The 11,061-nt window shown below is 37.9% G+C and overlaps 1 protein-coding gene across 2 annotated transcripts; it reads left to right on the top strand.

The window, feature by feature from the left end:
- The first annotated feature begins 542 nt into the window (after window positions 1–542).
- On the top strand, window positions 543–7,449 carry AMBN (ameloblastin). 2 transcript variants are annotated; one of them, XM_036227336.1, is made up of 8 exons: window positions 543–814; window positions 1,343–1,453; window positions 2,776–2,967; window positions 3,817–3,855; window positions 4,111–4,170; window positions 4,270–4,314; window positions 4,695–4,739; window positions 6,479–7,449. In XM_036227336.1, the coding sequence occupies exons 1-8, from the start codon at window positions 680–682 to the stop codon at window positions 7,007–7,009; spliced, it is 1,158 nt and encodes a 385-aa protein (XP_036083229.1). In that variant the 5' UTR covers window positions 543–679; the 3' UTR covers window positions 7,010–7,449. The 2 variants fall into 2 exon arrangements, with proteins under 2 accessions (XP_036083229.1, XP_036083222.1); XM_036227329.1 differs by having other exon boundaries at window positions 2,731–2,967.
- The last annotated feature ends 3,612 nt before the right edge of the window (window positions 7,450–11,061 follow it).

The following is an 11,061-nucleotide window of genomic DNA, read 5'->3' as shown; positions in this document are numbered from 1 at the left end:
TGACCATATTAATAGAAAATATCGACAATTATGAATAGAAAATATTTATGAAACAACATATTTTTCACAAGGCCTTGCAAAAATTATTCATATAATGACAATCTGAAGGCAATCAATATCTATATTGATTGGTGCTTATTTCACATGGTAGCTAATTTCACTGAGTTATTTTTTCTCACTTTTTAGCTTAACTTTAATTCAAAGCATTCTAAACCTCATCCCATTAAATTGAAATTGACTTTCTGGTGAATTGGTGGTATTTTTGACAATCTGTCTGGATAACATTTTCTCCAAATCTTTCGAATTTTTTTATTTTGAGAACGTTTTTGTTTGGGAAGAAGGTGGAGGTTGTCTTATTTTGTTTTGTTTGCCTGCTTTTTCAAATTCCTCTTCAGGTTGAATTTTAACAGGCAAAGCAAGATAAAAGGGGAGAAAAAAATCAATGAAGCCATGTTCTCATGATTACATTTATATTTCAGTTGAATGAGCTATTTTCCCATGTTTCAATGTGATCTCAATTACATAATGCTTTCTCTCTTTTAATTAATGATAAAAAGCTATTTTAATAGCAATAATAACACCAATGGCAGAATTGCATTTAACATTTGCATTTTTCAGTGGTGATTTATGTCTATTTCTATTTTATTCAAATTGACCCACCCCAAACTTTGTGCTAATAATGTCTTATGTTGAGAAGATCAGTTTTTATTGTACAAAAAGAAACATATGTGGTAACCACCAACCCACTTTTATTTTTTCTTTACAGACAATGAGACAGTTGGGAACCTTGCAGGGATTAAACATGCTTTCTCAGGTAACCTTACTTTCAAATATTTCTTACTGCAAATATTAATGATGATGGAGGTAGTGATATTAGTAGCAGCATTGTCGTTTATAAAATATGTTTGTGAACATATGATATCCTAAATATTGGAAGAACAAATGAGTAACTGAGATAACCCAAAATAAAATAAGATCTTCAGATGAGATAGCAAAGGAAAATAAAAACAATATTAAATGTTCTTTAGTTAAAAATAATCTTTTATGCATTATCAATTTTATTATACAGCCCAAAATATAAGTGCTTAACAGGCTAAATCTCAAACAGAATTATGGGAATATTGCAGTCTGGCTCAAAATGAAATGTAAGTCTTTTGGAAGAGAATGTTTACTTATTCATATTAATTAACCAATATCACTTTTACTTTCACTATCTTTATACTGTCTATAGATTTTTCAGAGAATCAAAACCAAGTTCAAGCCAATATTGAAATATAAGCATGTGTGTCTCTCTCTTTCCTTCCCACCCACACCCACCGCACCCTGCCCACCCTATCTTTAGTATTCAAGATTTGGCTTTGGGAAATCGTTTAATTCTTTGTGGATACACGGTCTCCTCCCACCACATTCCTCTTTCCCATGGATGAGACCGAGGGAACACGAAACTCAACAGGTAAGTTAGTGCACTAATATGTTTGGAATGTCGAGCCTTAAAATCTTCTCCTACTTACCTTCTCTAAGTTGTGATATGCAACCCGCAGACAGGTAAGAATAATAAACAAAAAGTTATCTAAATACAAAGTAAATCAAAACTTATAACTACAATGTTTGTTAGTACTTTGGAAAATTTAAAATAAAATGGTTCAAATTTTCAACTCATTTGAATATTTATTTCAAATAGGAAGATCTACGTCCAAAATATGAGACCTACATTAAAGACAGCAGCAATAACAATAGCTAAACTATTCTCAAACTGGAAACAGATTAAATCCTGGGCAAATCTTATGACCAAGATTTCCCAAGCCATTATTCAAAGGCATGTTTAAAATGCTGCCAAAGTGCTGTTTAAAACATCATGAACCCTACAGCAATCAATAAATACATCAATTAGTTAAACATTATTTATTAGGTTCCTAGTAAATACCTAAACCTATTGTAGATTGGGAGTAAAAGTGAAAACATTTAAGAATGGCTCCAAGGCTCATGAAATTTCAGATATGATGGGGAAATAAGACAAGACAAAGTATCACAAGATGCTAAAATGTGAGGTATGAGTGTAATGAGTAGGATTAAGTGATGAAGCCCTAGGAATCTGGAGGTAGTGTGAGACTTCCAAGCCATTCTGAGGAGCTTGCAATCAATTTAAAAATAACAAGGAGCAATTCACCACAGATAATTTCAAAGAAGAGCAACAAAATATGATTGTTTTAAGAGGAATTTTTCATTCCAAATGGCCTTCTATAACATACAGTATTGCCCACCAAAGCCACTTTTAGCAGGACAGTACATTACGTTAATGATGACTCTTTCTCCACTTGATTGTTTCCAAAATGGACTGCATGATGCAGAAACTTGATTGGTATTTTACTTAATTACCCTTTTTCCTTTCATTAATTCAAGAAAACACATTAAGTATCTATTATGTGCCAGACTATGTCAAGTCCTGGGACTGTACAGATAAATAAGATGTATTCCCTCTCAGTTGACTGCGGACAAAGATTTATAATAAAAAAAAATTGTAATTCAGTTAGAAAGCGGTAAATAGAGATACGTGGTGGCAACTATGAGAATGCAGAGGAGGAAACAACTCATACTACCAGAAAGTTCGCATAGCTTCCAATCTGCTTGAGCAGACTCTTCTAAGTAGAAAGCTCTTTTATGTTAGATATTCTGGACACCATAGTTCAGTGAGTCATTGTTTCCTGACACTGCTTTCAAATTTCTCTGCAGTATGAATATTCTTTGCCTGTGCATCCCCCACCTCTCCCATCGCAGCCATCCCTGCAGCCTCAACAGCCAGGACAGAAACCTTTCTTCCAGCCCACTGTTGTAACAGCCATGCAGGACGCAGCCCAGAAAGGAGGACCTCAGCATCCAGTTTACCAGGGACAGCCACCCTTGCAGCAAGCAGAGGGGCCAATGATTGAACAGCAGGTGGCACCATCAGATAAGCCGCCAAAGGCTGAGGTAATTTCTTTTTCTGCAGTCAGATCAGAATTGCCTACTAACTTAATGAGAGAAACCTGATTTGCAGAGCACATTTAACTATTCAGAGAGCTTTCAGGTATAATGCACAAAAATATAAATATTTTTTGAGCATTGGCATATCTGAGAGTAGAACATAAATATCCATTCCTCTCTTTTGCCATCTGAGACACAGTACATGTACTCTAAAAGACCCTGTGCCTATAAAACTTGATTTCTTAGTTGCAAAAGATAAAACTTTCAGAGGAAATAGGGAAGCCCAGAGAAGTCCTTTTCCATATTGAAAAGTACTGAGAAGAGTAATTGATTCCTTAGCATTGTAAGTAGTACTTTGAATTATTATTTCTCTACCTTGTAGTAGAGAAGACAACCATGCAAAAGTATCTTGTAATAATGTGCAGAAAAGAGTGATGGACAGAAAAGAAAGGTACCATGAAAAGTAGAATGCTACAGGCGGTTAACATTCCATCCTGACTACAATCCTATAAAGACAGATATTATTATCCTTTTTAAGAAGGAGAAGGCAGATTTTGAGAGGTTATAAAATTTTACCAGTACTATACAAAATTAAGTGGCAGAGTCAGGATTCAAACCAACCTGGTATGCTCCAATTCCAAAACTCATTATTTTCTACTCTGCAAGAAATAGTGAATCCACGATATACATGACTCATCATCTCCCTGCCCGTGCACTTGAATCATGTCAATAAAAGGTAGTTGTAAATCAGGAAACTCATTTGGGATTGTTTTATCATATTCATAAATGAGTGTATGTTTGGTTCACTTTGTCTATTTAATACTTTAGTAATTTTAGTATTTACCTATGATGCAGCTACCAGAAATGGATTTTGCTGGTCCACAAGGTTCATCAGTAAGTACAGATCTCAACAAGACTTTCTCGGGAAAAATTTCTCTATACTTCAAGAAAGATGAATAAAAATTTAAATTGCCCATTTATTATGAATATGAAATATAATGAGTTCCTTTTTCTTAAATATTAAATACTTCTTTTTCATACTAATACATCTGAAAATATATTTCATGTAACTCTTAGAAATGGCTGTAACGGAGGTTTACCTGTGTTTTAGCAAGTAAGAATGACTAATTCTCTTTCTACCACTTAAAGATATTCCCAATAGCCCGTTTGATAGCTCAAGGACCAATGCCACAAAATAAACCATCTCCAGTAAGTTTTTTTTTTAATACTGCTTCTCTGTTTGTAATTTACTTAAAAATTTTTCCCTTAGAATATGCATTTTGTGGTGATTATTGTATTTATATTTAGCTTTATCCAGGAATGTTTTACATGTCCTATGGAGCAAATCAATTGGTAAGTCTATATCCTATAAAAAGTATCATTTTAAATTAAATGTTATCTTGAGAACTAAAATTATAAAATCCAGGCCTCACACAATAAATTCCATATTCTCTGAATGCCTGAGTTAGCAACTGAAATGTCAAGGCGGTACACTTCCTATATGGATAATTCTGGGCAGACTTAGACACACACGCACCCATGGCATTTAAAAAAAAAAAAAAAAGGTAAATTTTCTACCTGAATTGTCCAGACTGGCTACATTTATTCTGCCTCTGGAAACAGCATTAATATTAGGGTTTAAGGAGAAACTAAATGACTTTTAACTTTCTCTGGAGTAGCTACAACAGGAGTCAGCTGGTTCGTAATATGATGCAGTGTTTCTTTTTGAACAGAACGCTCCTGCCAGACTTGGCATCATGAGTTCAGAAGAAATGGCGGTGAGTAATACCATCAAACTTTTCTTAAAATTGTGGACAGGGGATGACAATCACAGATGACTGGCTATAAGAGACACGTGGCCATGAATATACAGCATGAGGCTTAAGACTGTTTCACTCCAAAACCAAAAGATTGATTCCGAAGCAGCATGCAAACTCTTCATCACATTTCCCACATAGCCATTTCTGAGTCATGACCATTCTTGCCCATAGGGTTTTGCCCCTTTCTTGAATGTGAGGGGAGAAGAAACCCCTCTTGAAAAGTTATTATCATTGAACAGCAAACACTTCAAACCAAAACAAATTCAACTGCGTCAAAAATCACTTAGACCTCAAAACTGAGAAATTTTTTTTAAAAAAGAAAGTTAGCCAAGTTTAAAATTTGATTGTTATAAAATTCAAAGTGCATTAACAAGTTAATTCAAGTATATTCTCATTTTATCATTATCATGCATTTTACAACTTTAAAATGTGAGATCAATTGACTCACACAATTTGACTATTTCTCTGAGAAATTTCTTCATGTTACATCTATTAGAACACAAAACAAAACAAAACAAAACCATACTGATTCAACAAATCATTATCAACTAAAAATCCTATCAAATTAACAAACATATACATATGCTATCACTGAAAGAAAATTTGCATCTCAATATTGAGTGCCTTCTGTGAACTAGACACATAAAAAGATATGACAGAGGTAAGAAAAGGCTTCTGTTCTCAAGAATTTTATAATATAATCAATGGAAAATATAGATACTTTGGCAGGGAATGTCAAAATCATGTGATAAGGGTAAAAGAGCAATAAGAGAGGGAAGGACAAGGACAGTTAGCCCACCCTAGGAGTTCAAAATGCGAAAAGCTGAAGATGGAGAGCCAGGAGTAGGAAATGTATTGTATCTGTATAACACCAACGCAACTGTTTGAAAATTCAAGTAAGGATTAATCATCGTATTGTAATATTTTTTATGTTCTACTTCATTCTCAAAAGCTTTTGCTGTAGCTTATGAAAAACACATGATAAACATAACCAAAAAATATTTAAGTTAGAATTTAAAGTGAATCAAAACTCTGAGGAAATGAGAATACAGATATGCTAGTTACAAAGCCCTGCACCATTGCTGTAAATAATCAGATTCTCGTTTCAAAATTCAGGGCAGCAAAGGAAAAAAAAGAAACATGGTCAATTCTAGAATTCTAACTGTCCACAGGAAAAAAAAAATATTTCAGTTCTCAGAAAAAAAAAAGGAAAAGAAAAAAGAAACTTTACATGAGGCTTTATTCATTTGGAGAATACTGAGAAATGTTATTGGGAAGGTCCGCAAAACACAAAACATCCCTCAACGCTCAGGAAAGGATTGGTTTTGTTTTATGATGGTATTGCCCATTACGGCTGCTTATTGTTTTCTTAAAATTAAATTCAAATTGACTTTTGCCTGTAGACTCAGTTCTGCCCTGCTTCTCCACTTCTTTTCTTCCTACCCTTTTCATTAGGTATGGCAAAGGTCTTCATCTCCCTTTCACAGCAGTGGGTTTCCCCCACCCACGAAAGTGCAGAATCTTCTTCCTTATATTTCAAAGCCAGTTTGGTGAGAAATGTGTTTACACAAAGCTGCTCAGCCAACTCCCTGTTTCCTATCAGTTTTTTGTTTTCTCGGTAAATCGCACCAGGTTTGATTGTGTGGCATAGTAACAGTATGAAACAATGGTGTCTCTGATCAATGGTTTTCTTCCAGGGAGGCAGAGGAGGCCCCATGGCCTATGAAGCCATGTTCCCAGGATTTGGAGGCATGAGGCCCAGCCTTGGAGGGATGCCCCAGCATCCGGGCATGGGTGGGGACTTTACTCTGGAATTTGACACCCCAGTCACTGGAACCAAAGGCCCAGAGAAGGGAGAAGGAGTTGCACAAGGCTCCCCCATGCCAGAGGCCCACCCAGCCAATCCGGAAAACCCAGCTCTCCTTCCAGAGGGAGTGCCTGGTGCCCTTAGAGGGCTTCTTGCTCTCCCTAAAGGCAGTGTTTCTGGCCTGGCAAGGGGCCCTGAAGGGCAGAGCGTGGGACTCCCTAAGGTCACCCCAGCAGCCGCTGACCCACTGATGACCCCTGGATTAGCTGATGCTTATGAGACCTACGGTGCTGATACGACCACACCCCTGGGAGAAACGACCATGGATACCACAGTGACCCCAGACACTCAGCAAACCTCAATGCCAGGAAACAAAGCCCAGCAGCCCCATGACGATGTGTGGCACTTCCAAGAGCCCTGAGAGCCTTGAGATACCAGCTACTTTCTGTATGCACGAGCTCCCCAGCTTTGTCCCACAGCATATCTTTTTGCTAAAACATTTATTACCCTTCTGCAGCAAAGGCATTAACAGTACTAAGCATATATTAATAAATACAAGACATAGTGTAGGTTCCCTTTTTGCTTTCATTCTCTTATTGAAATAAAATGTGTCAACCGTCTTTGTGATTTAGAAATACTATTAGTCTCTGCATTTGAAAATCACTGTCTCTTAGCTGTCTTCAGCGTTATAGAATTTCTCTTACGAAGCATGACACTGTTATATCCAGGAAATGGGACACTGCTTTGGAAATTTTTCTCCTAAGCAAAGGCACATATTCTCAGAATTATAAGCTATTTTATTCAAATGTTATTAAATGGAAAATTGATGGACAATCCCTGACTGGTATTACTGGGTTTGGTATATTGGATCTAAAATTCTCATTTGTAGAGTATTTTATTTAATCTAGTAAAAACATCTAGCTTATTTTAAATAAAGAATTTTTCTCATTGAAAGTATCAGGACTTATATGCTTATTATTTACCTATATTTAAATAGTTAAGAAAAGCGTACCTATCCCTTACCTCTGCTGCTGTTTAACCCATTTTATTCAATTCATTTATTCTTTCATGGAAAGTCTGCGTAGCATCTACCCATGTCCTGGGCACTGTACAAGGCAACAGGAACACAGTCCCTCAGAGCTTATAATATGGATGATTGATAAGTAGACAGACAACCACAATAATAACAAAAACAGCCACTCCAGGCCAAGCTCAGGCACTTTAAATATATTATCTCACAGCAATACTGCAAAATAGATACTCCCAAGGCCAAGCACAGGGTGCCCCTGGAGCCACAGAAAAGAGGCACCTAACCCAGCATAAGGGGCATTGGAGAGGCTGGGAGGGATCAGACTGTTCCGTTTTCTCAGAACAGTGTAGAAAGCATCTGCAGAATGAGGCCTCCGAGAGAAAGAAACACAAGAAGAGTCATGTGGGCACCATGTGAGAATTAGCTCTTCCCTGTGAAATACAACCAACTAAATATGATCTGTCAAAGCTAGCTTAAGAGGTTTCAAGACCAGTTCTGGTCACCCTTGAAAAGTAGCTTCCTGTTGCATTTTCTCCACATCCTTCCAAGTTGCCCATCCAAGGTCCTAGATTCCGCAGAACTCCAAATCCCCTTCATCTTTTATGGAGATTCTCAGGACGCAGCCCAGGAAAAGAGCCTTGAGACCCCTCAGAGCCTGGGATACTTCTGACACCTTAGCAGGAAGCATGTAGGCACCACCTATTCTGACTCTCTTCAAGTCCTCCTGTGGCTAGAGGCAAAGGAGATATGCAGGATACTAAAATTCAGTTTGTGTCCCATAGTGGCTCTGGTAAAGGTCCATGGCAAGACAGTGACCTCCACTGTAGGCAGCAGATGCCTTAGCAATCCAGATAGTCTCCTAAAAACCAATATGGCAAAAGACAAACAGACAGATCTGGATTCAAATCCTGACATCACATCTAAGCATCTCTGAGTCATTGGAAGTAGATAATCTCTCTGCTCCTATGTTTTCATTTCTATAATGGAGTTACACCCAACTCACTTCACATGGTTGGTATGAGAACTGAGATAAGGTATACAGATAAAACTGCTGAATCAGTAGTCCCACGCCTCCCATCCCCCCACCCCCCAATCCTTTTCATAAAGAGAATCTAGCAAAACAGCAGTAGTAACACTGGAAGAATAGAATTATTGCCATTATCTGACAAACTTGTGTTTTTCCATTCATACTCCACACACTGTTCTTCTGGTCCTCTTGGTAATTCAGACTATGCATTTGTGAAATCACATATGCTGGTTTCCCTGAAAAATGTTGTCATATCAAAGCCTCAAAGGGGGCCCCTGCTGTTGGCAGGCTGGGTACTTAATAGTGTTAACAGTTAGGTCAACTTTGACAAAGGAGGATACCATGTGGTTGAGCCTTTGAATACCTCTGTTTCATCTACTGTACACTTCAAACACTGGCCATGGAGCAAACACTAAGGTGGCCATGGAAAGAGGTTAAACATCTCCCACAGAGGGAGGGGCACCTTAATTATTGAAAATTTCCTCCACCAGGGCTTCCTTCTATTCAGCATTTACTTGAGAAACATACCACATTTATTCTGAGAGGTCCTATGCAAATAGTCTGTCTTCTGGACTTCCTTATTACTAATCTTCCAATTTTATTCTTTCGAAGACCCTAACCAGGGGGTGGCTCCATAGTGTAGTGGTTAACAAGTCTGCTTTACATACAGAAGGTCCTGGGTTTGCGCCCCATGTAGAGCCACGGACCATACTCCAGGTGCACCAGGCCCCAGGAGATGCCTCGCCTTCAGAGATCCAGTTCTTAAAGGGAGACATCTGTAGGTCAGAGGTGGAAATTGGGGAGAGAATTTAAAAAAGGGAAAAAAATAAATTTAAAACGGTTTTAAAAAAATGACCCTGACCAGCTGATCAATCTGATATTGACTATGAGTCAGTGAAATATGTATCTCAGGCTATCTCTCCTTCTACATAAAGTGGACAACCACATGTGCCTTTTAAAGTCCTGCCCACTACAGGGGGTTGTTGTGCATTGACTGTCCACTTCTGGCTGATACCAGAATGCCATACAGAAATCTATGAACTAGGCACACACTCTTTCCTCTTCATTAGTTGGGAAGAGTAGCCATATAATTGATTCTTCAAACTGGGACACTTTTGCCAATGAAAAGTGGCATCATGAATGATGAATGAATGTTAGACGAGTATAAACTAGTACTACGTAGGGAAAACCTGGACATCTGGTTATTCTAGTCATATGGAACTCACCATGAAGCCAAATGTGTAGACTAAGAGAAGGGCATCAAAGTTATAAAGAGGAAGTACATGAAAGTCTGCACCACTTGCTTGTGCAATTTACTTGAGCCTTCAAGACCTGCTAAAGCCTGGTCACATATATGTCATTTTCATTTACAGTGGAAGGCTGCTGTTTATATTCAGTTTCATGGTTTAGTGGATCGTCATCTATCACCTAGTTCCAGATGGGCAACTCAAATAGCAGAATCACTTGGCATCCCATACTCAGGCACATTGTCTCTATCAAGGCGCAGTAACAAGACAAAAACTACTTTTTATAAAGAAACTTTAAAGTTCTGTGCTGTTATTCCCCTGTCAGAGCTTGCCAGAGATCCCACACAGTCATAGATTCCTCCAATATATTTGGGTTCCTGAGTCATACATAATGCCCAAGTGACAGGAGAGCATATGCTATAGCACAATCACCTTTCTTGCCCTAAGTCCCACTCAAAATTGGCAGGCTTTCAAGTTATAGTGTATATAATATATGTTGCCTTCGAAACACAAAGAAGTCCAAAAAACATTGTGGTTCTCTCTACATATAGGATAGTGCAAGCTGCAGCAACCTGCTTTTCCCTTTAGAGACCCTGACATGCCCCAGACTACTAGCAGCCCCATGAACTTTTGCACTATTTGTCTTCCACCCTCTGGCTTTCTGTTTCATGATAATCAAAACCTATTGCATTGTGTCTTCAGTGTAATGAACTGACATGGTTCCTGTGAGATATGAAGATGATCAAAGATCCTCAGTACTGTATTGTCACAGATGGCAGAAGTGACACAGTCCTGGGGTGAGATTGTTTATATTGGACCTTCCTTTTAAAAATGAACTGCTTCTAATTTTTCTTACTGATTGGAATAGAGATAAAACCAGATCAATAACTACATACTTGGTACCATGGGTTATGCTAATTTGTTCCAATAAACTTACCACTTCTAGAACTACGCCTACAATTGGCGTCACCCCCGTATTGAGTTTACAATAATCCACTGTGATGACCTATCTAGCTTTTGCATCAGCTGAACAGGCAAATTAAATGGAGATGTGGTAGGACACCTTCCCTGTACCTCTCTAGTCTTCAAAGGTGGACACTATGCTCTGTAATTCTCCCTACAGGACTTGTCATCTTGTTGGGGGTCACAGGAGGGTAATGGAAGAAAAA

The sequence above is a fragment of the Rousettus aegyptiacus genome, unplaced genomic scaffold (genome assembly GCF_014176215.1).
Source record: "Rousettus aegyptiacus isolate mRouAeg1 unplaced genomic scaffold, mRouAeg1.p scaffold_m13_p_10, whole genome shotgun sequence".
Taxonomy (NCBI): Eukaryota; Metazoa; Chordata; class Mammalia; order Chiroptera; family Pteropodidae; genus Rousettus; species Rousettus aegyptiacus.
Note: the sequence above shows the minus strand (reverse complement) of the source record. Positions and strands in the feature narration are given on the sequence as shown.

Coding starts and splice junctions, on each gene's coding strand:
- AMBN (XM_036227329.1), top strand. CDS start 680: ATGTCTTATGTTGAGAAGATCAGTTTTTATTGTACAAAAAGAAACATA. Junction 4,171..4,269: donor CACAAAATAAACCATCTCCA/GTAAGTTTTTTT, acceptor ATTTATATTTAG/CTTTATCCAGGAATGTTTTA. Junction 4,740..6,478: donor TGAGTTCAGAAGAAATGGCG/GTGAGTAATACC, acceptor GTTTTCTTCCAG/GGAGGCAGAGGAGGCCCCAT.